This window comes from Rhipicephalus microplus, unplaced genomic scaffold, assembly GCF_043290135.1.
Source record: "Rhipicephalus microplus isolate Deutch F79 unplaced genomic scaffold, USDA_Rmic scaffold_13, whole genome shotgun sequence".
Lineage (NCBI taxonomy): Eukaryota > Metazoa > Arthropoda > Arachnida > Ixodida > Ixodidae > Rhipicephalus > Rhipicephalus microplus.
Genome location: NW_027464586.1, coordinates 32,580,078 through 32,607,478, shown reverse-complemented (window position 1 = coordinate 32,607,478; position 27,401 = coordinate 32,580,078). Strand labels below are relative to the sequence as shown.

The 27,401-nt window shown below is 44.2% G+C and overlaps 1 protein-coding gene across 5 annotated transcripts in view; it reads right to left on the bottom strand.

Moving 5' to 3' along the window:
* Nucleotides 1-884: 884 nt before the first annotated feature.
* Nucleotides 885-27,401, bottom strand: part of LOC119164607 (agrin) — a 583,580-nt gene continuing 557,063 nt past the window's right edge. For all 5 annotated transcript variants that reach the window (XM_075882719.1, XM_075882720.1, XM_075882722.1 and 2 more), the window contains 3 exons: nt 24,920-25,311; nt 18,260-18,289; nt 885-2,146 (listed from right to left, as the gene is read on the bottom strand). In XM_075882719.1, the coding sequence (XP_075738834.1) occupies nt 1,693-2,146; nt 18,260-18,289; nt 24,920-25,311 (876 nt within the window). In that variant the 3' untranslated portion in view covers nt 885-1,692. The remainder of the gene's footprint in view (nt 2,147-18,259; nt 18,290-24,919; nt 25,312-27,401) is intronic.

Sequence of the window (27,401 nt, the reverse complement as noted above, 5' to 3'; positions counted from 1 at the left end):
CTACGAGAAACCATCATCGGCGGAGACGGGGTGAGCGCGTTGCCGGCGCAGCTCTCACACCAGTTACCTGCCAGTCTGCCGTGGTCGAGCGAAGCCTACTTCAGATCGCCTGAAAGTTTTAGACGGTGAAACTCCAGGAGCAATCGCTGACGCTTGTAGCAGCTTTATTTCGTTCCCATTTAATTATTTGTCCAAATTTTTTCTAACTTGGCCCTTTAAAGCGCGGCATTCGCGGCGTTTTGTTGAGGAATCGGACCGATGTTCAGCGTGGTTCAACGGTGCAAAATATCTTGAAATGTTCACACTAAACACCAACTGGTCGTTGCATATTTTCGCTGCACTGATAATTTTGTTGCCTGTCGACAGATGCTCACACGGTCAGCCATAAAAAGCACTGGTGCTTCACACCGACGTTCAAACAGATGCCCGTACATACACACACGCACGCACGTCACGTCTAAAAAGGGTTTTTTAAAACTCCAATAAGAAGTTTGTAACCACGTGACCTGAAACTTCGTGGGGAGTTTAACAAGGTCTTACCGTTCATAAACTCTATCTTTAAGCAGGGGGTGTTTTACGACGACATGTGCCGAGTTCAGTCAGTACTTTGGAGTAAATAATTGGGGAAGCGGAATTTTGAGGGCTCAAATGCTAGAGAAACTCCCATCTCAACTAATTTTCGCTTACAGTGTGGTATCCGTGTTGTATAAGATTGGTGGTGGTCGTGTAGGCACACTAACCTTGCGTTTTCTAATCGAGTCACCCAGTGAGGTAAATTGGTCTACCTGGTTCCTTCGTTATGAGCACTGTCTCGCGGAGCTGGCATTAGCGTAGCACAGGTTGGCTTCGGTCCTTGTATAACAAGCAAAATTTGCTTACAGCAATTTTCTGTTCACCAGAGTTTTTATTATCGTCAAAAACAGGGGTTGCGAACAACGACGTCTCTTCTGCGGTATTGCATTGAAGTAACATGGTGATCGGTGGTCAGCAGCACCCAAATCGTGCCGGACAGTTTGTCGCTCTAATGAGTAACCTGCATCAGGGAAGAGGCACGTTTCTGGAAGACTGGTAGTGACACCTGGCACCTTAGGTCTTAAGCTATGCGGATCGAGAGAAAGGCACGGAAAAACTCGGCGCCGGCGCCACCCATACACATTTTTTTTCATTGGGTCTAATTCGTGCTGGCCTTCGGCTTTCAAGCCATACGCGACAAGATCGCCCTCCTCATAGCCAGATTATCAGCAGAGGAAACAAGATGCATGGTAATTGCGGCGGTGCCGCAATGACGAAACGAATCTGCTGTCTAACCCCACAATTATCCACTATAAGTGAGAGAAAGAAGAGTTACACTTTGTTAACAAACCATGCACAGGTGGCAGATAGCTAAATGCGTGTTTTACCTTTCCTTGTATATATATCTACAATTTCATAGTACTGTATGAGCACTTAATTACATACTTGGGAACAGTGCAATCCAAGCCTCAATAACATACAGGCGCTTTGCACGACAACATTAACATGCTAGTTTTAGCGAATCTTGACGCTACAGGCGCTTGATGGATTTTTGATATCACTGGAAGCAAAACAGCCGTGGTGTTTATGGGGGCCACAGCTACACATTGTGGCACATGCGCCCCTGTTTTTGTTGAAGCATTCGGTTATCGCCTGGTTGTAGGTACCCCATGCATGACTTCAGGTGATGGGGTCATTGTCTGCGCATTGCGGACCTGCAAGAGCCAGCTCGCGCCCGTCTACGGTCGCCTCGTGTATGCAGCCCACGAAGCCTAAATAGAGTGCTGCTGGAAGTCCGGGGGGCAGCTTGGGGCATCCGCCAAGCCACAGAAGCCCATCTGTGTTCAGCTGCGTGGCACCAGGAGCTGCATTAGAGCTTAACGGCTTTGAACCGTCTACCACAAGGGTAGCCAGTCGACCTTGGCGTTGTAGTCGCGCCGTGTGCCAATGGCCGTCGTCGATCCGTGACTCAGACCACAATTCCTGTCGTCGAGCGCCCAGATCGTACGATACAAGCAGTCGGCCTTGGTCCAGAGCGAGCGCCATATGGTCTCCCCGGCCACCTGTCCAGAGCAGCAGGCCACGAGGCTCCCGGCTCCGAAAGCGGATTTCCACCTCGTTCTCCGGGGCACCGCTGCGGCAATAACATTTAGGTTAATGCGACCTTTCAATAAAACAATACGAAACTTCATAATCATCAACCTGACTATGCCCACTGCAGGGCAAAGGCTTCCGCCGTGTTCCACTGATTAACCAGGTCCTGTGCTTTCTTTCATGTTATACCCGCAAACTTCCTAATCTCATGGGCCTACTCAACTTTCTGGCTTTTCCCTCTCTTAAAACACAGTCGGTTACTATTTATGACTAGCGGTTTTCGTGCCTAGTGCAACGTACCCTTCTTTGTCAAATTCTTTTTCATATTAAGTACGATGAGCCTTAAGATGCGTTTGTTTTCTGATCCACTCTGCTCTTTTTTCGTCCATTAAAGATTGACCTGTTATTTCCTTTTTGTTGCTCGCTGTGCCGTCCTCATTTTAACTTGAACCCCTCGTGTAAGCCTCCAGATGTTTGTTTTGTATGCAAGTGCCTATAAGGTGCAGTTGCTATGTAGTTCCTTTTGAGAGATAGTGGTTGACTACCATTTGTGCTTTGAGAATGCTTGCCGAATGTGCTCCACAGCATACGTATTCTTCCAATTACTTCAATATCAAGGTTGGGTTTCGCAGTTACTACCTGTTCTGAATTGATGTATTCCTTTAAACTTCCAGTGTCTCATTACCTACCGCAAAGCATTGTTCTCTTCCGAGAGTGCTGTGAAGCTTACCAGAGGAATCTTCCACATTGACCATTGAAATACGATGAACAAAGCGACAGAACAATACAAAATGTCCCACAGTGGCATTTTGCAAGAAAACACAGTCCATCACAATCTCTAGTGGTCAAGGCGTTCATCAAATTACAGAATGAAAGAGAAGAAAATGTGTGCTTCCCGGTCTTTCACAAGTGTTGTCACAATGTCAATGTCGCCTTTTCAGAGATCTTTGGATATCGTCGCGTCGCTATGACCTTCAGCCACCGGAGCACAAGGACAACGCAAAGTGCGTCCGGGAGGATTTACTGGATTTGAGAGTGGCATAGGCTGGTGAAATAGAATGGCAAGAAGGGCTTGCGATGAGAAATTCGAAAACAGGGGCTGGCAGGCGCAGAAGGAGTCAGCGTTGCGACTTGTCTTTTTCAAGGCTGCAACTCCGCGCTTATGCGTGTACTGTTTTTCTACGGCTCTCCATCCTAACGAAGGAGGGACAGTGAATTTATGGAATGTGAGGCTACCTTGGCGAATCAGGCGAGTGAGAAAGAAAAAAATATTGCATGAAAAAGAAAAAAGGAAAATAGGAGATGAAAAAGGGAGAGAGGTAGAGAGATAAAAAAAGAGGGGTTGGTGAGAAGGGAGAGTGGTGCACACGTGTCACTGAGTTATGGTCGTCGGAAGAACGCACCACTTAAGACTGGCAATTTGAAAGCACTGACGCTTCGGCAAGTTATTAGGGATTCATTTTAAAACGTTAAGAGCCCATAGAACAATCTGGAAAGGACGAGACAACAGAGGCAACGAGCGCCGATTTCCAACGAGTTTTCATTCGATAAGAAGAGCATATATACAAGACGAGGAAGAGGGTGCAAGACAAAGAAATGAAAGGCATATAGGTACTGCCATCGTTGGATCATCCTTTTACATACTTCGAGCATGCCACCACATGTGCCTTAAAACCACTAAGTGATCGAACTTGAATTGATGTCGGAAATTTATGTCGCAAAGAAGACTGAATTGATGGCGCAAATTGATAGGTAATTGAATTGATAGCACAAAGAAGACTTGTAAGACACAGGAAAGCACACTCTATGCCTTGTCTGTGTCATACATGTCTTCTTCGTCCCTATATAACCATTTGCACTATCAATTCAAGTTCACTTATGCATCTTAGCCCAATTGCAAATATTTTTATTGCACTAAATGACCTCTTGCATGACCGCCCTTATGCATCAAGCCGCTGCCTCGAAATATGCTCTGGGTGACCACAACGCTCGCCGTCAAGCCCAAGCGACCGTGATTCACGCTAAGTACGCTGACCACCAAGCTTGAAACTAGTTGAATGCGACCTGTTACAACTCACTCAGGGACGCCTTCGTAGTCTATTCCCTGTCACCCTCCTCAGCGACTTCTGGGTCTGCAAGCATGGCCGGCACCGTTCGAACCGTTAGCTACTTGAATGCGACCTGTTACAACTCACTCAGGGACGCCTTCGTAGTCTATTCCCTGTCACCCTCTTCAGCGACATCTGGGTCTGCAACCATGGCCGGCACCGTTCGAACACCGTTTGCCGTCGGAGTGGAGGAGACAGCAATCGCTTTGACTGCGAACTCGGTCGCAGCTCGCGTCATACTAAGCGACTCCAAACGAGCTGTCTAGAATATCCCGCGAGGTCTTGTCTCGCCTACGACCCTACGGCTTCTTCGCCCACTACTACAGCAAGATGAACAGTGCCATTTTGAACTGATCTAGCTCCCTGCCCTCTCGGGTCACCCTGGCAACGAGACAGCTCACCAACAAGCCCGAAAATTTGTCAACCAAGCGGTGGGCCCCTCAGAGTCGAACACCCTGGTACATATCACGGCATAAACCAGCCTTATTGCCTTGAGCGATACACTAATCCACCCACTTACGTTAGTCTTTCCAAACGGTCTGAGGCAGTCTGGTGTCATTTACAGACTTACAACGTGCTATGCCCCCTCGTTTTTTCCTACATACACCCAGTCATCGATCTCCACTGCTGCTTCTACGGCCTTATAACCTCACTGAACCACATCCTCTGGGGCTGAACGGAAAATCACCCACCTGCCAACCTCTTCCTCCAATCGCCTACCAAAAAACAATTGAAGGCTCTTTGAAGCACAGACAGCGACATCCAAACACGGATCCTAGAACGAGCCCAAGACGTGATCGTGAGGCAAGGTTTGGTACCCTACTTGGCTTAGCCTCCCTCATCCCTTACCCTATTGATGAATAAAAGTTGTCACTCACTCACTCACTCACTCACACACTCACTCACTCACTCACTCTTGTGCGAACAACACAACTTCTTCAAAATGGTGCAGGGTTATGTCGGCATTTAATTTCGTGACTGTGGGGGTGCATCCTGCTTCAATCAGAGCAACAGTGATAGCTAGTCATAGGGTTCAGCTAACTCGTGAAGTTGACGAGGCTGATTTGACACATAAGCTAGGCAATAAGTGCGTTAGTGCACTCTCTGTGGCGATTGTCAATCAAGACTTTGATTACCTGGATGGGGTTTAAAACATGTTGTGGGATGTTTATGGTAAGTGAAAAGATGAAGCAATGCTCGCCGTACATGTAAATCCTTCCAGACAACACAAACACAACCTCAGGACGTCCTCAGTATGCCTCCGTGAGGACAATATGAAGCCCTCAGAATGTCCTCTTATGGTACTAGAGTGACCCTAATCCCGTCCCCTTGTCCATACACATAACAACCTCAGCACATCCTCAAAACAACACTTCAGGACTTTTTCAGTATCTTTTCAGAACAACGATATCGTGGCCGGTTTGGTACTGTGGGCAGTGATACTACTTAGGATTTACTTCATTTCATCATATTTCCATACATCAAAAGAAAAACACCTGCGAGGTCTCGAGTATATATACTTTATCAATCAACAGAGGTGTGACAGCGCTGCACTATTACAAAAAAAAACAAAGCTTGTGGACTGAAATTTATTTAACAGTAATTAATCACAACTGACAGCTTTGTCAGGCATTCGAGTCCACGTATAGTCTGAAAAAAGAAAAGCAGTATCAAGGCAGTCAACACAGCTCAATCCACTACGTTTGTAATCTTCCTCGAAAGTTTGACACAATGTCATCACCACGTGCATCGCGCCCATCGCACTCACTATTGTTAGAGGCTCCGCTCTGACAGTCTATCAGTACACTCGACACGGGCGTTGTCTTGACTTGCCCGAGGTCGGGCCATATGTCAGAAGCAAAAGGCGATCTTTTCACGTTGGGACCAGGCTGCTTCAAAGCACAATTGATCGCGATTGGTTGGTGTTCCTGGCTGCTTCGAACCACACCTCGCCGCGGTCGGCTGGTGACAATGCATCCAGGATCAGTCTGAACGTTGAGCAGCCCAGTGCACTTATCAACACGGCAATTGACCCCCCGCCATCACCTACGACTTACACTTTCACACATATCTCACTTTTAACCATGCACACAAACAACAAAGGACACGAACTTTCACTAGTACACTGCACCGTCTCTGACAGGGCCACCACTGCCATTTTGACAGTCGACTTGGAATGGCTTGGCTACTTGACTGTCCAGAATGGTGCCGCAAAGTCCTTAGTTGCCCGCTGCTAGTTTGTTATTGCGTGCTACAGTGGCTGTGACATTAAGGAACACGCTGTTTCAAATGGAGATTTCGCAATACCCGGTTTGATACCTAGGCCAATTGATTACGCGTGTCTCATTAGGTGGGACGCATAATTTGAAACGTTTCTGCCAAAAAATAAACAAACGAGGCGAAAATACACAATAACTTTATGACTGTCTGAAACTTACGTGCGGAGAAAGTTTTGACGTATGAAATGCATCTACTTGTTGCGCGAAGGTCTTGAAGAATTATATATGTGTGCTCAGTGCAATGCTTTTGTCATCCCCAAAAGGTTCTTGACAGGATCTTGTCCATATTTTGTCCCCAGAAACCACTCGTATAGACGTCTGAGCCGGCGCTAGCGCATTGCTTTTTTTATCTCCAAAACGTCCTTAAAACTACTTTCTTAGGATAAATTGTTGTCCTCGAGTCAGATGCGCTACCATTTCGCCACCGAATCACGACGAAATCGTTGTCCTCAGAAAGCACTGGAAAAGATGTTTCCGGGTCAAACCAGCTTGTGTCGTCCTCAGTAAGTACCAAGGTCAATGTGAACTGTGCAAGGACGATTTTACGTATGAGGACGGCCTCAGGACATCGAGTGTTGTCGGGGTTCACGTTGTTTTCTCTGTCTTGTACACTCTCTCTGGCCATGTATATATGTCCTTCTAATCGAAATAAAGCTATTAGAAATCAGCGCTCTTAAGCTTTGTTGTCTCGTCCTGTCCTAATAGCTATATTCGATGTTAACGCATTTAACATTTTTAACGTATGATAACAATGATAAGTTGAAAGTTCCCAGAAAAACACATCTGTTTCTATTGTGTATGTACCATACCTCATGAACTCAAGAGCTCCTATTGAAGCGTTTATGTCTGCTGGCTGAAGTGCACTGAGTTTGTGATTAAGGAACAACTCTATATTATCTGTCTCTTGGGGATCGGAAGTTTGACTGGAGGATGTAAAGCTTGAGGTTGTCGAAGTTGTGACCTGCTAGTTACAATATTGTGAAACCAGATGAGAATTTCGTATCCACTGAGCGCAAGCCTGCCCAGGTCAAAGTTTTTTACTAGGCAATGTCACCACACTTTATCTATGACGCCAACGTGTCTCTTTCTTGAAGAGAGAAGGTGGCTGGGTCATTGGTATCAAGCTCGTACTACATGACCAACAAAAGCACCCCCGCTCGCCATGCTATATTATTAGGGCTGGTTGTCATCCGCCGAGACAACCAACCCTGATATGCACGACCACCCTTCTGGAGACACCATTTGCCTGCAGAAAACGCAAGCACCGAAGAAAAAAAAAACACGTGTTTCGAAGCACCTTCTTATCTTCAGAACTTTGAGTGGGCATTGTTCCGACGTTTCGGAATGCATACGGTACTCTTTAAAGCTCAAAGACGACAGGCACGAACTACCCGTTCTCATCCACGGCTGCGGGCAACGCATAAGGAGTCTGAAAAGTCAGCAAGACTTTTTTGCTTTTCTTTCAGTAGGCGAGTACGTAAGCAGTTCTTCAAACATGTGGTTGCACTTCGAAGACGCATGCGCAGCATCGTTTCTGGTTTAGAACTGGCCCTAGCTAGGCCTTTATCCCGAGCTCCTGCTTCGGAGTTCGAGTGTGTGCGGCCGAGCGAAAGTGAATGGGCCACTTGAGTTGTTACTATCACCGGACTCAGCCTTCTACGAATGGCACGTTGCCCGAGTTCTTCAAATGGGCGATGATTTCGCTGGCACGTTGGACAATGGAGAGTGATATGTTTCAGTCGTGGTGATGATAGGGGAAACACTCTTGCTACATTTTTAAGATTGCATCGTTGTGTTTTTGGTTTGAATAAACAATCTGGTGACTGTTTTTGGTGAGATTGTTTTTTTTCTCTTTGTTTAGTGGGGTTCTGCACTAGATTGCGGCTCTCCGAGTTTTTGTCTTTACTACTGATGTATCGCGGATTTTGGGGTTGTCTGAAGTGGACTGAAGATATCAGTGAGGGTAGGTGTGTTTGCAGTTTTATTTTCAGGTTGCGAGAATATGCAAAAGCGACAACGCGCCTCTGTTTTAGGGGGAACTGATTACATTGTTCAATGAACTTAGATGAGAAGATAAACTGGACGTAAGATCCCATGAAACAACAGTCCTTCAGATGAATCTGATCCTTTAGAACAAACGGCTACGGTTGGAATGTATTGAAAGCATCTTCCTTGGTGTGTTTCATTTTTATATATTTCGCGGCGATATGCATACACGGGCTGAGAGTTTCAGATAGCGAAATAATAATGAGAAAGTTTGTATATTTAACAAAATTATTGCATTGTGATGAGGAAAAAGAAGAAGAGTCCCATACTGTATCTGGAAAGACAAGGGTGCCTAAATTAATTTTTCCTTTTTTGTTTCAGAGGATATGATAGTTAAGTTGATTTCATCCTGCCAATTTGAATTATGCACCACTTGAACGCCAACAGTGATGCTAATTCGAAAGCCTTTATATCTAAAGATCATTGTAGTGGCGACACGCGTTTGCCTTCGTTTTTACTTCGCGTTTTGAGGAGCTCATTCTTGATGCAAAAGGAATGTTTTTGGTAAGTAGTGTGCTTATTATTGATCGCTTAAACGAAAACAAGCTACATTACGGACACAATTCATGTTCACTGTAATGTAAAGAATTTGAGAATACGTAACAAAACTTCCACCGGCATCGAAACTAGAAATGAACAGCACGTGTTTAACTTCTACAGCGAGTAAAACCATTGAGTGAACTTACCTGTTATTTTTATAAAATTGGCTTCATGACTGTTTTACTTGAGCAAAAGCTGCACATTTAAAGCAACTTGAGCGTAATGCCATTACTTTGCAGCTTCGCCACATCAAACCCTTTGAGCCATCAAATAAAACGTTGCGAGGCCGATAATTTAGTGATATCGAGGCACTTGAGATCTTAATCTCTAATTGCATTAGGAGCGTCCAAGTGAATCAGGCTTTTGTATGTATGCAAGGCAGTGCAGCAGATTTGCCCGTGTGAACTGAATAATGTTATAAACGATGAAAAACACTGCAAACACTTGTTCTGAACATACATGTATGAAAGGGAAAGAAGACAACCACCCTTTTGTAGCACGAAGCCACAAAAAAATCAAGTAGATTTCTCAGAAAAAAAAGCCTCTTAGTTACCGAAAAATTCGTCCTGGTACGTGATTTGAACCAGGACCAACACCTATCTGGGGCAGTCGCTCTGCCAATTGAGCTAACCAGGAAGCTAGCATTTGATAGTGCGAGGGTGTACTCAACGAAACTCAAAGCACATGGACCTAAGTTCTAAAAATTTATGTTGAAAATGTTGCTCATTTGCAACATACATGTAAGTATCATTGCCTACACACCTTGTTGAGCTGATAGATGTAATTAATATTGAAGTGGCATGCACTGTGTACCGAGGCCAAGTCACGCAGGTCATTGTCATTCTACACAGCCCATCTTCCACCAAGAATAAAATAAAAATGGTCAGACTGATGACTCATGAAATCAGCTCTTTTTTTTTGCACAAAACTGCTTCACTGGAAGTGAACGCAGCTCAAGCCACAGAGCATGCGGTTTCAGCTCTTGCAGTATAGTTGTAGATATCTGAATACGACATGAATAATAGAATAAATCAGGCAATTTCGCCCTCAAGCCACTTGTTGGATTCAAACGACAACAACCTACGAGGGGGGGTTGACCTTTGGTGGAGGGAATTAAAACCCCCGATTCCCGCCCCCTGCGGTGCTATACTAACGTATGTGACTCGACGACAAGGACGTTGGGGCATATGAGGGGGTGGTTAGGTCCGTTTCTAGAGGGGGGAGGTATTGCAACTCCCTACCCCCCCCCCTCCCATCGGCGCGCCAGTGCATGGAACGCACGCATTCCCTAGACGTCAGACGCTGAAGTTTCGCGGACACGCAGCGCCAACTGTAGACGCAGTTTTGAGTAGTGCAAAGGCCGACTTGCTTTCACAGTTTGCTGCGCAACCAGGTGCAACTACAGCGTACGAAATAACGATTGAGCTAAATATTAGATGTATTTGCGCATTGAACAATCGGAAAAAGAGCTAGAAATTTCTCTGCGCATGTCGGACGCGTGACCGAACTGCCGTGAAGTTTTTGCCTGTTCACTCGCCTGAACGATGGTGAAAAGAAGAGCAGTTGCAAAAGCTCCACGCCCTGCGAAAAAAGACAACGGTCTGCGCTACTGTTTCGTTGTGAATTGCCACGGAGTAAATTATTCAAGTTTTACTGATTTTAGCAACTTTCGCAAAGCAGAAGGGCAAGAGCGCTGAATGCAGGCCATTGCAACGTGTTGGGTAAGCAATATTACTCGTGTTCTCCACAGCCATTGGCTTGAGTAAGTGCGAGAACGTTATTGTTCAGAGTAGACTTGAAGACTGATTTTGAAGCTTAACAGACCATCTGACCACGGTACGTGACGTGCAACAGTAGACTGGTGACGCCCGGGATAAACATAGCACATGCTGCAACCACCGATAATCTGAAGTTGTCGCCACCACACAGCCTTACGCATGTAGGCTTTTGAAGGTACTAAGTCCCGGCTATAACTAGAAAACACGAACACGTGCGTCATATAGGTAAATTGCAAAATGATCGCGACCACAACCAGTCTTCATTCGTTCTGCCTTTGGTCTCCGCAGTTACCGGAGCTATCTTGGAGGAATCGCTATTGCCTTTCGTTGTACACCGAAAAAGTGCACAAGCATGTGTCTTCATTTGCAGTATATACAAACAGAAGACAACTGTAAACAGAGCATTCGAGCATGCGTAATAAAACAGTTCAATGCACAGCAAGCGACAAATCGATGGAGAACGCAACTGCGAAGCGAAAATCACCAGGGCCATTTGTGCCAGAAAAAGCGATCTTCGTACTACTGCTCACATTGATTGCTCGTGTATGCACTCGATCAGTTTGGCATCACGTGTATGCCCAGGTTTAATGCAATTAGGCGTTGCACTCTTAATTAGGTCCTGCTTAAAGTGCTGAATGTAGTCAGGAAACAGGACATTTTTCGTCTATAGTTTGCTATATACAGCCAGCATTTAACCAGGACATGATTCAGAAAGTAAAGAACGCACATTGAAGTGCTTGCCTCAAACTCGATGTCATGCGATCCTCATTTGCACTTAAAATGCCAGTTGCAGCAAGCCGAAATAAATGAAGCATCTTTGGCATCGTGCCCGCATTTTTTGATGAGATTTTGCTTTCATGAAACTAGGTTAGATTGAAGTAAGAACATTTTCTGGTCATTCATTTTCAGGATTTCGTGCCTAAACAACCACGAAAAAGAAGAATCCATGCACGTTCGCTTGCGGACAGCTCTCTGTGCACCACTCATTTATGACCGGCTCGGCGAGGGGGCCCTGGTGGCGGCGTTTTTCGCAGCGCCACCTGGGCAGAGTCTGACGTCTGTGGCAGGGTCAGAATGGATTCGTCTCTCTTCTTGCTTGAGTGGGCACGTTGCACACAGTGACGCTACGCAGGCGAAACGTGAGCTCCGACGTGAAGAGCAACTAACGTGACCAGCGTCGGTTGGTGCGCCCAAAGTTGGCACTGTTTCAAAGCACGGGACGCTTGCAACTTGTGATCGAATCCGCTAATTTTCGCGCAGTAGAAAAAAATTGGCAGATCCCACGTACAGTGAGAGTCAATGATATGCGAAGCACGAATGAGGAATGTGACATGTCACTAAAATGAGCACAAAGTTACAAGGCAAACGAAAAATTATGCCGTACATGACTTCTATGTCATTACTATCATGTTAGACATGTATTCATTTCGTCGTATATTCACGTCACGTGATACTCAATTTGGTGACGAAACACCTGCTGTACACATAACTAGCGAGCGTGATATCGACAAGATTTTTGGAGGGCATAGTCTTTCTGCCTCTGTGTAATGTCAAGTGATGTGCTTGCTTGAAACATTTTAATAGCATTCTTTTTTGTTTTTTTAATGTTTCGCTATGGATTATCTAGAGCTTGCTTTTCCTTGTGATATCTGCTTACATAACCAAACAAGCAACTCAGTTCTGCATATTAACACAAGGCCAATTAACAATAAAAGGGACGACGCTACACTCTTTTTAGAACGATTTCAATTGAAATTTGACCTCAATATGATGACTGAAACTTGGGGTAGAAATGATAAACCAACTTTTACTCTGGATGGCTACAATACATTGTACCTTTATCAGGCGAATAAGCGAGGAGGAGGGGTGGCTTTGCTCGTTACGAGAAAAAAGAATTGCCACGTCTCCCTGAATTCAGTAAGATAGCTAGAGGATGATTATGAAATAATTACAGTCCAGAATAAAGATGAGCTGATCTCGGTAATCTACCGGCCGCCAAATGGGAGCATGGCAAGTTTCATGAAGTTTTACGGTAATTTTCTGGAGTAAGCTTGTTGCAAAAACTTCATCCTTATTTCTGCTAGAGATTGTAATATTAACGTACTGGAGGAAAACTGTGTCACCCGCGAGCTAAATAACCTTCTACTCTCTAGTGGATATAAAGATCCATCTAATATACCAACACCAATAACGTGCTCCACTGCATCAGCACTAGATCTTGTGATTACCAATATCGACACAGTAATTTAGAGCGCAGACACATTACCATCTCATAAGAGTGATCACTGTCCCGTGTTCATGAACTATTTTTGCAAACCTCTCATTAAAAGGACGCGGCAAGTGCTGCATACCATACAGCACATTACATCTCGAAGTCTTGAAGCTTTTACTCTCAATATATCTAATCAATCCTGGTCACCTGTATTTAGAGAGAAAAAGAGCCATAGCGCATATGATGTGTTCATCCGCATTTTTCAGCGCATTTATGCATTTTTTTTCAAAACTTTAGAATCTACAAGAAAGGCAAAAAACCCTGGGTCACTCGCGAACATTTGACAATTATAAAGTGTAAGCACATCTGTTATCGCACTTTTTTACGTACTCGCTCTGCTGAAACTTTAAAAGAATTAAAAAAAACTTCGAAATGGTATAAACACTGAACTTCAGCGTGTCGAAAAAGCCTACTATCGGCGTATTTTTGAACACTCCAATCGACAATGGTCAAGTGCGACGTGGAAGCTAATTAATACCATATTCGGTCATGATAATAAATAATGCTTTGTCTAAGTCTATAAACTTTTGGCGTAAAGATATAAATGGCGCAACACTTGCAAATCATTTTAACAAACACTTCCTAAATGCAGTTGCACTGTGCAACGATAGCACGGAATTTGTCACCGGTTGTACTCACGTGAGCCATAGTGCCTTTCTCGACGCAACAAACGAAAGAAAAGTATGCGAAATCTTCAAGCATCTAAATACTACTAAATCGTTCAATGTTAATGATTTGCAGATCACACCAATAAAATATGTTTGATATTTACTTAGTGATGTACTAACCTATATACATAACTTAGCTCTCGAACATAGTGTTTTTCCAGAAGCCATGAAAAAAGCTTGAGTACCAGTAATTTTTAAAGGTGGTGACCGCAACCCAGAAAGTAATTACAGGCCTAAATCGGTCCTTCCCGTCTTCTCAAAGTGCTTAAAAAATATTCATGTCGGCTTAACTAAACTCTTTAATAAACATGATGTGTTAATAGATGCGCAGTTTAGCTTAAGATGCGGTATGTTCTGTGAAACTGCGTTGATGAGAATAAAGAAAGCTATACTTCATAACTTTGAACAAAATAAATTCACACTATGCATCTTTCGGGATTTCAGTAAGGCATTTGACTCACTTCGTCATAATATATTGTTAGAGAAATTAAAATCATATGGCATTCCTGGTGTTGGTAAATTTTTAATTCAAACATATCTTAGCAATTGGTGCGAAAGTGTTTACATAAAAAAATAGTGCGCCATTTTTGCCCCTTACTTGTAGTGTACCGCAAGGCAGTATACTTGGTCCACTGATGTTCAATGTTTAAAATAGTGATACTGTGCAACTCGACACCACAGTTAAATAGGTGATATATGTGGTAATTCAGTAATATTCCTTGATGGCATTAATTTAGATGTTATAAGTGAAGGAAATGATATATTATCAAGGATTTCATCGTGGGCCTGAATGAACCGGCTTAAAATGAATCCAAGTAAAACCAAAGCCATTGTTTTTCGAGCCAAAAATAAAATATTCACTACTCATCTACCTTTATAGTCTTGAATCAGCGCCGATAGATATTGTTGATACCCACAATATACTTGGAGTTCATTTTTCTTCCAACCTTGGCTGGAATACACATGTAAATTTTGTTTGTAACTTCGGTAACAGAAGTGATGTCTCGTTGTCATAACATTTTGCCTCTCAAGGTCAAACTTCAGATATATCACGAGCTGCTTAATTCACATCTAATGTACTGTACTCTTGTGTGGGCCACTACAAGCAAAGCAAACGTAAATAAAGTCGTTACTCTGCAAAAAAAATAGTCCGCCAAATTGAACATATTGACCCGTTCGTAACACCGCTTGAAGCTTTCCAAGAATTCTACATAATACGAGCTGACAACCTTTATACATTTCGCTTATTGCACGCACTTTATTTCTCGAATATGGAGCTCTCAAACTTCATTAAATCGCTTTCACGTCTTGAGCCTCATGTCAGTTCAGTTCCCACAAGAAATACAGACATTTGGTTCGTAAAGCGTTTCCGCACCACGTATAAGTACCAAGTCTCGGCCTACAACGTTCCCAAAACACTTAATACGCACGAAAGTACGATCACCTCCAACAAGAAAAAATTACGCTCTCATTTCTGCTCTCTGGCATCACAGGAACATGCGCCACTATCTTGTCTCATAGTCTCGTATTTTTCATAGTTTATTCTTGTGTTAAAAACATTGTATCATGTACATCTTATTATGTTGCATATGTATGTACTTTGTGTTTCACGAAATTTGTGTGCTTTAAAGTGCATAAGTGTCAATTTACACGATGGTCTACGCACGATGTACCTTGATTCTTGAAGTCCCGTTTTTTAGTGCGCGATTATAACATTTATTTTAAAATACTCAATTGTGAAATCATTTTTTGAGTTAGTATGTACTGTTCATGTTTTATATTAGTACTTGCAAGTTATGTACCTCTAATCATTTCCACACTACTGCCATGTATATGTAAAAGTCAGCAGGACCTTTTTCAAGCCATTCTCATGGGTTTTAGGCTTGCGACGTTACAGTTTTCTGTGGTAAATAAATAAAAATTGAAAGTTTGAATGTATATGTGGAGATAGCGGAACAACCCTGAGCTCACAATGAGGATAGCGTGCAGTCATGTTTTACATGCCATGCATATCATGATTATCATGTATGTACGTGCCATTTACCTTTGTTGTTCATTCACGTCCCGTGACACTAGATTTGGTATATCTGGAACAAGCGATATGGCCGCAAGCACGCTATGTGCGTAGCATACAGTCATATTTTTTATGACACGCATATCATGAATATCACAATAGGGCATGTCGTTTACCTTCATCGTCTATTCAAGTCACGTGATACCAAACTTGGTATATGTGGAGCTAACGAAACGGCCACGAGAGCGTTATGAGCGTAGCATGTAGTCGTGTTTCACATGAAAAGCATGCCAAGATTATTATGTTTTGACATGCTATTTACCTTCGTCATCCATTCACGTCACGCAATACCAAGCGTAGTACATGTGAAGTGAGTGAAACGGCCACGAGCGCACCATGAGCGTGGTGTGTTGTCATGTTCTTACATGACGCGCATGTTATGATTATCATGTTTGGACGTGTCATTTACCTTTGTCGTTCGTTCGCGTCACGTAATACTAAATTTCGTATATTTGAAGCTAGTGAAATGGCCACGATCGCATCATGAGTTTGGCATGTAGTCATGCTGTTACATGGCACGCATCTCATGTTTATCATGTTTGCACTAGTCACATACCTTCGTCGTCCATTCACGTCCCGTAATGCCGAATTTTGTATATGTGAAGCAAGCGAAACAGCCGTGAGCACATCATGAGTGTAGCAAGTAGTCATGTTTTACATGACATGCATGCAAAGATTTCCATCTTAGAATCGGTCGCTTGTGCTCGCCATGGAGTTACGTCATACCATACCAGTTTTGCAACATGTGATGTAAACGAAACCACCGAAAGAGAAGCAAGACCATAAAATGTAAATTATGACATTCATGACATACATATCATGATTTTCATGTTATGACTAGTCACCTATGTTTGTCATACAGTCGTGTTATACCACACGAGTTTCGGTACTGATACCATTCACGAGACGGCCAGGAGAGCCAAAAGTCCGAGACGGCTTGATAGACAGATATATAGATAGATAGATAGATAGATAGATAAATAGATAGATAGATAGATAGATAGATAGATAGACAGATAGATAGATAGATAGATAGATAGATAGATAGATAGATAGATAGATAGATAGATAGATAGATAGACAGGCAGGCAGACAGACAGACAGACAGACAGACAGACCGACAGACAGATAGATAGATAGATGACAGACAGACAGACAGATAGATAGATAGATAGATACATAGATAGATAGATAGATAGACAGATAGATAGATAGACAGACAGATAGATAGATAGATAGATAGATAGATAGATAGATAGATAGATAGATAGATAGATAGATAGATAGATAGATAGATAGACAGATAGATAGATAGATAGATAGATAGATAGATAGATAGATAGATAGATAGATATGCTCAAAGTTGCCGAAGTTCGCTAAGAAATGCTTCGCATTTAAGAGTTGCTCCATGGAGTGAATCGCACGATGGAGCTGCTCCAGATGTGCCAGTGGAACATACAGAGAGCAATATCAATCTGCGAATGGCTGGTTGATCCTTCAATGAACCTTGTTTTTACTCTACGCTTACTTGCCTAAGCTATTTTCTTGGTGTATTGTCTCACGCCACAATTAGAATTTAATGAGTGTTTATATCCTTTGGTGCCATCCATTGGCGGATGCGGAGTGGCCGACGAACTCTGCGCCGGAGCACTCCACTCTGGCGGAGGGGAAATGACGGGAATCTGGCAAAGGAACCCACGCGCTCCCCTGGAGCAAATGACAGGGTCAGAATGGAACGCGATATGCGCGTCTGGCTTCTTGCTTGAGTGGGCACGCTGCGCCCAGCGACGCTACGCTAGCAAATCTTGAGCTCCGACGCGAGCCGCAACCGACGTGAGCAGCGTACGTTGGGGCGCCCTAAATTGGCACTGTTTTCAGGCATGGGGCGCTTGCGACTTCCGATCGAATCCATCGATTCTGATGGAGTAGGAAAAGTTGGTCCACGGAGTGGATTTCGAGAAGGAGCTGCCCTAGGTCTGCCAATGAAACATATACGGAGCACTCTGAGTCTGCCAATGGAGCAGACTTGTTCCTGATGGAGCAGAAAAAAATATTACCAGAAGTGCTCTGAATCTGCCAATAGATGACACCATTAGTCAGCGCCGCAGTCTATGTCCATCCTTAGTCTCATACTGTTAGCGTTCTGCTGCTAATTATGTACTAACCACAGCTACTTCAGGGGCAAACAATCCTGAAATTTTGCCGAGCCTAAATAGCTCGACCATTTGGAGCATATCACTACGTTTATTAAATGTTTTACTGTGCTAACCTACATCATATAAAATGTCATTTTCGTAAGTAGCAATGACTGTAAGTTTAAACATTACATCGATTGCAAAAAACGCAGTATGCCTCATGCTGAACAATAGAGAGACACTGTGTACTCACCCTAATGGCTCTTCGTCAACACCAGGCTCTCTGTAAAAATATAAAGCCGTACTTAATACACACCTTCTGAAGCCCTACTTATTACACACACTGTGCAATCACATCAACGTCAACGTAGTGATTTGTGCGCATTATAAATAGTATTTATAAACCTCTCATTACTTTCACGTAATAAACATAAACGTAATAACAATAAAATTGATCGTCCTTGGCACATACCATCTGGCAGTGGACAAAAAAATGAACTACCCTTTACATGTTAACATATTTGCAGTATTATTCCATAAGCAACAATGGAAGACCAGTGTTTTCAGGTAACAGATTAGTACAAAATTTTCATGAGCTGTTATTGCGTGAATGGCAAAAAATATTAGGCACGCCACACGGTATGAATCACAGGCCAAGAAACACACGCAACAAGCCCTGTCAAGTTCACTGCTTACACTGCAGAATGACTAACCGACTAGCCAGCAGAAAGACGCTTCTAAACCGTTGTAGTTTATTATTCATTTTATACTGAAACACTCAAAATTATTCTAAAATAGGTAAAAAGGTTAACCATAAAAAAAGCTGCATACTGCCATGTGATGTCGTTTGATTTTGACGCGTGGAAGTGCGCGCTTATTATTTGTGCCAATAACCTAGCAGCGCGCAAAAGTAGGCGCTAGTATGAGCACATGAAAATGATGGTATCGCGTCTCCTTCTGTCCTCGTATTGATGACGGGTTGGAGCCGGCTCACTGCCAGGTAAAAAAGAGCGTGTAGCACTTTGCCGCTAGAGTTCTTTCGTGTGACTCGCGGCAGCTGCGTCTTTCTGATGTTACTGGCAGCCATCTAAGGCCCCAGTTCTGCCCTCCAAGTTCCTGCGGTACTTCTCACACCACTACGTTACAATCCTAACAACAACCGCAGAGAACAAGAGCAGCTTTGTCCTTCTGGAATTCAGATAGACCGAAACAACCTTCCGGCTTAGAAATGCGTTCGAGATTGATGCACGGCATTGAATTTAGTTTTTCACAAAAGCTGCACCACTCATGTGCCGCAATGAAGCAGCGAGCAAGCTCGACAAAGAAGCCCGACCGGTTTCATGTGAACGAAAGGGGGCCTTCGTTTTCATACCGTGGGCTTACTGCCATGTCGTCAACATTGCCACTTAAAAGATGGCTTTGGGCCGACGTGACGTCCCCTCTCACCTATGTTAGAGTGCCGATGTCAGCATTATCTGGACTTTTGCATGCCACGGTGCATTGATGAATCATAAGCTTAATCCTTCAAGTATAGCAAACCTTGAATACAGCTTGCTAAATCATAAGGGTAGATACATATTGTGTAATAAAGAATTAAAAAATGGTTACGCGACACTGCAACGAAAATAGCGCTCGCTACACCAACATGACACCTTCCTTTATAGCCTTTACAGTGTTCGATGCACTTCACCTTTGTAGTAGTTCATTTTCTCAAGATTGCGGTCAGAATACAAACAATCAAGAATATTCCAGAGCTTGCAGGTCCACCAGTGACAAAGCTGGGAAGTTTGACGCGTGATGCATAAAAGATGGCACGCCAAACGATGATCCACCACCGACGCTCTGCGTGCAGTGGGCATTTCTTAATGTTATCTGTTTCCGTTTCACGGCCACAAGTTTGGCTAAATAAGAAGTTTGACCTTGCATAGATAGGCCTTTGTCAACGTCACGACGCCATGAAAATATTTTACAACGGGCGTAATTTACGGGCGAAGTGTGGCAGCTTGGGCTAGTTGGTATGGCATGACGATAGTTATAGCGCGAGAACAAAACGACGACACAGAGACAAGAAGGACACGTTCTCCCTCCGCAGCGCGCGGTGCTATCCATTCAGCCAGAGCAGCACCCGCGTGGCCCGTCCTTCGGCACTCTAACGGCGAGCTAGTTATTTACACTGTTTAGCACTGGTGATGCGCGAGTCTCGGAAGATTATCAGCATGTGCTCTGCCTTACCAACTATAAGGCGCAAAGCACGCTATCGATGCGATGAGTGGGTGCATAAACCTTCACTTTGCCTAGGGGGTGGAGTCGCCCTTGCTCATGAGCGCGCACTAGTGGGGGGGGGGGGGGGTGGCGGCCGTTTGTACATCGTGTTCTTTCACCGGAAAGATTGGGTATGGGTCACAAGGCACCGAGCGGCCAGATTCCTCATTGGAGACACTTGACTGCAAAAAAAAAACCATGCTGTTCAAACACGGTGAAGTAACAACTATGACAATTGTTCGCGCTCGTCTTCTGTATAATTGCACCGTCTCTTGTGTTCGAGCAGCGCGCTCCAAGTTTAGATCCCCTTGTCGTATTTCACGTTACTTCCCAATACGTTGCTATCGCATTGGTTGCTTCACAGTGAACAGTGATTTGTCCCTTTAGCGACAACGCCATTAACGCCTGCAGCGCATTTTATCCGACACTGGCTCAATAATGCTCTCGCGTTAAGATTTCCAGCGTCTGTTTATGAAAGACGTACACTGCAGTGCATACCCGTATAGAAAGCCTGTGGCGCATAGCCGCACGCCAGCCTTGAGGCCCACGATACCTTCATGTGATGCAAGGTGTTACCGTGGTGCGGTGACTAATAGGACGACAAGACAGTTGCAAAGGCTCAAGTGACGTGCAAACGAAGCCAGTGGATAGGAAACTGACATTGAGTGAAGGAGCCGAAAAAATTCGGCAGATACCGCACCCTGTGGGAATGTATTTCATGAGAAGCAGTCAGCGAGTAATTCTAAGATGCATTTTATGCTTTCAGACAAGTGTGACGAGGTAGACTGACCTGTTTCTGTAAATGTAAGTCTCGTGAACAATGCAGATTTGCCAGGAAAGTCAACAACACTGGTAGTAACCAACAATTTAGTATCTTCAGTAACGTCACCACTCACGTTAGCGCACTGAAATTTGTAATAATGAAACGAAATGCATTTAAAAGTGCAATGATGGTAACGTTATACGTGTCATTAGCCTATTCCTCCAGGGCCGAGCAACACTGGAATCAGCTTGCACATTGATAGAGATAGAGAACAAGAAGAATGAACTTTATTGTAAAAACCAGCAGGTTTAGGAGGCCGGGCTCAGGTCTCCCAAGAGGGGACGTTAAGGGCTTGCCTCGACGCCGCCTCACCGCATAAGCTGTGGGAGCACTCGGCACAGTACCGACACACTAACAGCACGACCCTTTCATCGAAGCTCCATGAGGCTCTGCAGAGCCCCGTTCTTGACAAACAAACATAGGGATAAAAAAATGTTTACAAGACTGCTACAAAAGTGGTGGCGGAAGGGGCCCGCGCTGCAGCGCTTAAGGGAAGAGTGTCCCTTTAATGGGTTGGTCGGCTCTTTACCTTTCGTCTTCACTCTTTTTCCTTCATTCGCTTTCATGTTGCAGGCGAGAGTAAGCACTTCACTTTGTTTGTGAACATGGAAAAAATAAAAAAAATAAAAAATAGAAAAGACATTGTACATGTATGAGTCAGTTACGCGTACAGTGTCTTTTCTCTTTTTCTCCTTTTCTAATTTTTTTCTCCACGTGCACATACAAAGTGAAGTGTTTACGCTCACGTACAACTTGGACGCCAATGAAGGGAAACAAGCAAAGATGAAAGGTAGAGAGCCGACCGAACCATTAAGGGGACACTCTTCTCTTACTGGCCCCTACAGCCACTGCGGTGGCAATCTTTGGTGGCCTCACACATGTCGAGAACTAGCCAGCACAAGATAAGAACCAGAAGTGGACTTACACCGAGTTTTGGATGTGCACAGTATTGTTTTGTGCTCAGTGTTCACATTTTTTTCACTCTCACAAAGATCATTCAAGGCGGGAAGGTCGCGACAGCAACCAAGTTTGAACGTCTACGTTAGTTCAACTCATTTTCTGATGAAGGAAGGACCCCTCCCAAAACTCTTAGGAAATAAATGTATTTATCCTAAATGACCACGCTCCCATTTTGTTATATTCCATATTGTCACCAATACAAGCTGGCCCATGAAAATATTATTCTCAGCAGAGGTATATATATATATATATATATATATATATATATATATATATATATATATATATATATATATATATGATAGACGGATAGGTATACATAGATAGATATATATATATATATAGATAGAAACGCTAAAAATGTGTCATTATTATAGGCACTGATTCGATAAGAGAAGACTGTGACATAGAAGAACATAGATCTGAGCTAGTTTGTAAGCAATCATTTTTCAAGACAGGGCGCTCAAACAAGGGCATAAGAGAGAATGCACAGAAGACATCTCGTGTCGTGACTTTCCTCTTGTATCCCCGTTTGCACACGCTGTCTTTTAGAATCAAGTCAGTGAGAGCCACGAGAAGCGAACGCAAGGAAACATGTCATAAGATATTGAAGGGTCCTGGTCTCCAAGCCCAGCATGATGATTGCATGGGCCTGGCTCCCTTCCACAGCTTGCTGCTACTGGAGGCGCCCATCTGTTTTTTTTAGACCTGGGCATATTCCTGATCTAGGCCTACTGTTAGCTGTCTGGGACTTGTTTGTGCCACACCTTCCCTCTGCGGCTGCTCCTCTCAACCCTATCCACCGTCATCATGAGGTATGACTCATTTATTTATCGACTTACATGGACCACTCCACGCTGAACTATATAGCAAAATGAAAGACCTAATCCAGCTGAACTTCAAAGACCCAGGTAAGTGTGCCGTGTTCTAGTCACCACATGTTTTCGATTGAACCATTGAACAAGATAACTGGCACATCATTCTTTGAAGGAAAATAGTGTCTCCCACTCATTCCACTTAGCAACAATTGCTTAAGTTGCCATCAACTCACTATTTTTACCTCACGATGCCACAACAGGTTTTATGTGTGTATGCGCCACTTTGACAAGGGCAAAATATAGAGTACCGCAAACACACCAAGCTAACGCTCCCCGAAAGCTTCAACATAAAAATAGTTCGCAATCCACCAAGGATAGAATGCTGAAAGGTATACCCTCTATGTTACATGAATGCTACATTTGTGCACAAGCACCCGAGGGTGATATAGCGTGCTTGTTTATGCAGACTCTATGCACACGTCAAGTCAATGAAAATGGCGCCCACTGTTTTACTTTTTTACTCAATAGCCAATCAGCACTCCCCAAAGGTGACAATTTCGCGACTGCTGCCTTTTTCTATAGTTTCAAAATACGGCCGCTGTTGTCAGATTCGAGGTGACGCCGACACACAGAGCTCTTCTTCCTGCATATACTGAGGCGAAGCGGCAGTTCGAGGGCCCGATTTTTTGTTTCCCCTTTTGATTCTCTTTCAGTCAGTGCCACGTCATGCATATGTCCTGGCAGGACTTCTGAGCTTTTAAAGAAGCCCTACAACGATTTTTGAACATGGTTAGGAAGCACTGCTGATCGTAGTCAAAGATCCTGAGAAGACGTGACCCAAAATATATAGCCCAGCATGGTGCCCGAAGTTTGCAATAAATCGTCACATTTAGCGAAAAATGGCTTAATATTATCTCTACAAATGACGCTACAGGCACAAAATCACTACTTCCCAGGCCAAGTATTAGCCATTGGCTGAATTGAGCATGACACACTCGGTCGTTACTGCGGCCAGCACTAGAGCCCACAACATCAACGCAGGTGCGTGCACGATGGGACTGGAAAGCCGTGTACTCGAAGAAAAATAAAAGAAAAGTCATGAAAGTTTCGCGGCGCACATGACGTATTTTCTTGCCACGTGCCTTGCCCTCTGCTTAGTTTCCAGCGCTTTCATCAAGGAGAGAAAAGAGAGCATGTAATTGCAGTGTTTGACACATTTTTTGTGGCTGCGCTCGCACCGGATGGACGCTTAACATTTTAGCAAAGTTGAATTCGTAAGGCAATGATTTTCTTCAGTGAATTTATTACACGGCTACTTGAAAAAGAGTTACAGGGAACTTTTCAGGATGATACGCCAAGGCCAATAAAAGCAAGGTACGCTAAATAAACCACCTATGTCCAGAAAAATGGCTACAGGGAACTTTTTAGGACGATATGCCAAGACCAAAAAAAGCAAGGTTCGCTGAATAAGCCGCATATGTCGAGAAAAGTTGCACATCCTGTTGCAATAAACGCGTCTGTTGGTAAATGAAGCCATGACGATGTTTTTTTAGTGGTATGTGACATAAGCCGAACCTGCTGAGACTTACTGCCAATTTCTTCTGCATTTGAACGTCGGGTGACGGTAGTGCGGAACTTCTGTGGAATTGCGCCACCTTGCTGAATGCTGCAGAACTCACTAGCAGTAGTCTGTGCTTTGAGCTCTATATTGATTCTCTTTGCGCTGCCAGCTTGTAACTTTTAGGTTAGCTCAATTCGTAGAGGGGCCACCGGGGAGGGGCCCATTCCCGTGTTCGATCTCTGGGCCAGGGCAAATGTTTCGAACACAGAAAAATTCCTTTGAGGTGTTCAAATGAAATTTCTTCTAACTTGATGCTACAAGCAGGTTAGCATCTATTTTCGCTTTTGTTGGCTCTACCACTTGCTTAACGACCAACGTTCGGGCATTGTTCGTATTCATGCGAGGTTATTGGTGCATACAGAACTTCGAATAGGATGGGACATAGAAAGGAGCGACCAAGCAAAGTGCCTCGCCAAGCTCTGATAATACCTTGAGCCGTGCCTGAAGTGTAAAAACGAGGTCCCCCGAAACTCCACGGGTCTCCTCTGGGCCTCGTCGAAGGCGAGCTCGCACAGCGCACCTCCGAAGCGCGCCGGACAAAGGCACGAGTGGGCGGCCAGCTGAGGCAGGCAGATGCCACCGTTGAGGCACGGCCCCGCTGGCCCACCGCCCATGCACGGTGGACCCCGATGCTCGGAGACGCGTTCCGAGGCTAGCGCCCGTGCCACGAGGTCAGCCCAGGCGTCCCCGTTGAGCACCAGACGCTGCAGCGCCCCGTCCAGACCGGGCGAGCGGGGTCCCGCGTCGGCGCTCATCACGGCCTCCGGCGGCAGTCCACCGAGGAACAGCGGCTGCTCCAGGTTTAGTTCGCTCAGCGGGCCCTGCACGATCAATCCAGAGCGACGCGTCACAAAAGAGGCAGCAAGCGCTCGCAATGGCTGTGTTTCCCCTTCAAACCCCTCCAAAGTTACTTCACCGTTGCAGGTTCGCTGTGGACGTAGCTGCTTAGGAATATATGTGTGCATACTGGGTCCAAGGCTGATGCCAACCTCTTTTGACGATGATTTCTTTTGTGCGTATAGTTCCACAAGGGTCCGTGAAAAGTAAATCAAGATGAGAAAGACAAAAGTAGCAAAAAAGGGAGGCTGTTTCATCACACTTCCCACCACTATTGGAGAGCTGTCCCAATATTGGTGTCACAATTTGATAGCCCTCCGGTCGGAGCATGTTCATCTTTACCACACATCGCACAATGAGCGAGGTTAGTTGCTTTACGGACATCGTGATGAAACAGCGCAGACAAGAGGACACTGCTGCATCCTTCCTCCCATTGTCTCCACTGGCCCAACAATTAACCATTGTTGCTTCTTCTTTTGACCATATCTCGTGACCCGTATACTTCTCGTAGTTCTTCAATAACTATGGTCGGAAGTTCGCAACCCCTCAGCTACAATATTTCACACATATCGGTTACTTTGGTGTACGTATCATATCGACTGAACTCAAGAACCCCTTTAAAACAAACACCAGCTGACTGAAGTGTACTAAACTTGTGAATAAGGTACGACACAGTATATTTTCTGTCTTCTGGGGACCAGAGCTTTGACTGGAGGGTGCAAAGTTTGAGGTCGTCGAAGTTGTGACTTGCTACATTGACATGCTGCACCATTGGTTTGCGTAATTTCTACGCCATGCTGGCACGATACACCTTTTATCTAGCATTAACAGGCTCTCCCGTTTCACCAATTACCGTATGTGACAATATGGCATCATTCGGCTGATTATGCAGTTAGAATTTGAACTAGCACAGGTTAAACTGCATTTTAAAATATCGAAGAAATCATTTGTGGTGCTTTAATACAACGTCACTTTGAAAGTGTTTCGAAGTCTCGCAACTTGGACGACAGCGAGATTTTATGTAGAAGGTAGAATGCAGGTTTAGTTGTGCATGAATTAACACATCCTTCAATTTCCTACTTCTCTGATACACCTTAACTGTTTTGACAATACATTTATTTGTTACTTAGAAAAAGGCATTTCTGACTCATTTGTTAAGAGCATTAGATAATTACTTACATAGGATATTTTAATACCTAGGAGCGCATTCGACTATTTACTGATGAATGAGGCCATCGTATGTGTGCAATGGGGGCCCTTTTCGCTAGTGCTGATTACCCATCTAGTTAGCTTGGCTCATTGTAGACCTTGTTCAGAGTGCCTTGCGGGTCATTTCTTCATACAGAGTGAAGCCGTCTTTCTAGAAAATTCTAGCTAACGATTGCCAGGTGTTGCTTCCTTTGAAAGCTATAGTTCAGAGAAAGGTCTGCCTCCACTTTTTATTTTCTTTTTTTAACAACGGAAGTGCGTTTCTTCCTTGCCCTCAAAATTCGTCACAGTGGCGTTTCCTCTTCTCTTCCGCATGCACAGTGGGCCCCTTATCCTCCTCCGCTCGGATTAGAGTGCGAAGCATACACACATTGGTGCTCAGGTTGAGAGTATGACAGAAGCCTGTCTGGCCGGAATAAAAGTTGCAGTAGAAGGAAACGGACACTAAGCAAAATGACTCAAAAACAATTGTATTATGACGTTTCTGCACCCCCATGGGAACAATGTTCACAACGGTCTCTTGAACATGGTGAACATGGATCTCCAGGAGGAACCGAAACGTAAAAATGACTTATTTTTTTAGGGGCGAAGCTCCTTGGGGTCGAAACATGTCCGCCATCATCCTTCGATGAAGATAAGGGCATTGAAGAATAAGTGGGTTCCAGAGCACGCATTGGCTCTTCGAGAACTAAATTATCAGCAATCAAAAGCTATTATTATTTCGGATGTTTTGTCTGTATGTACACATCTAACGTCCGCAAAGAAGTCTCCTCTTCTCAGGATATTTTGGTCTCTCGTACCGCATAGCCTATCAGAAGTTCGGTTTATTTGGGTCACCGGGCATGCTGGAATTGAACTAAATGAA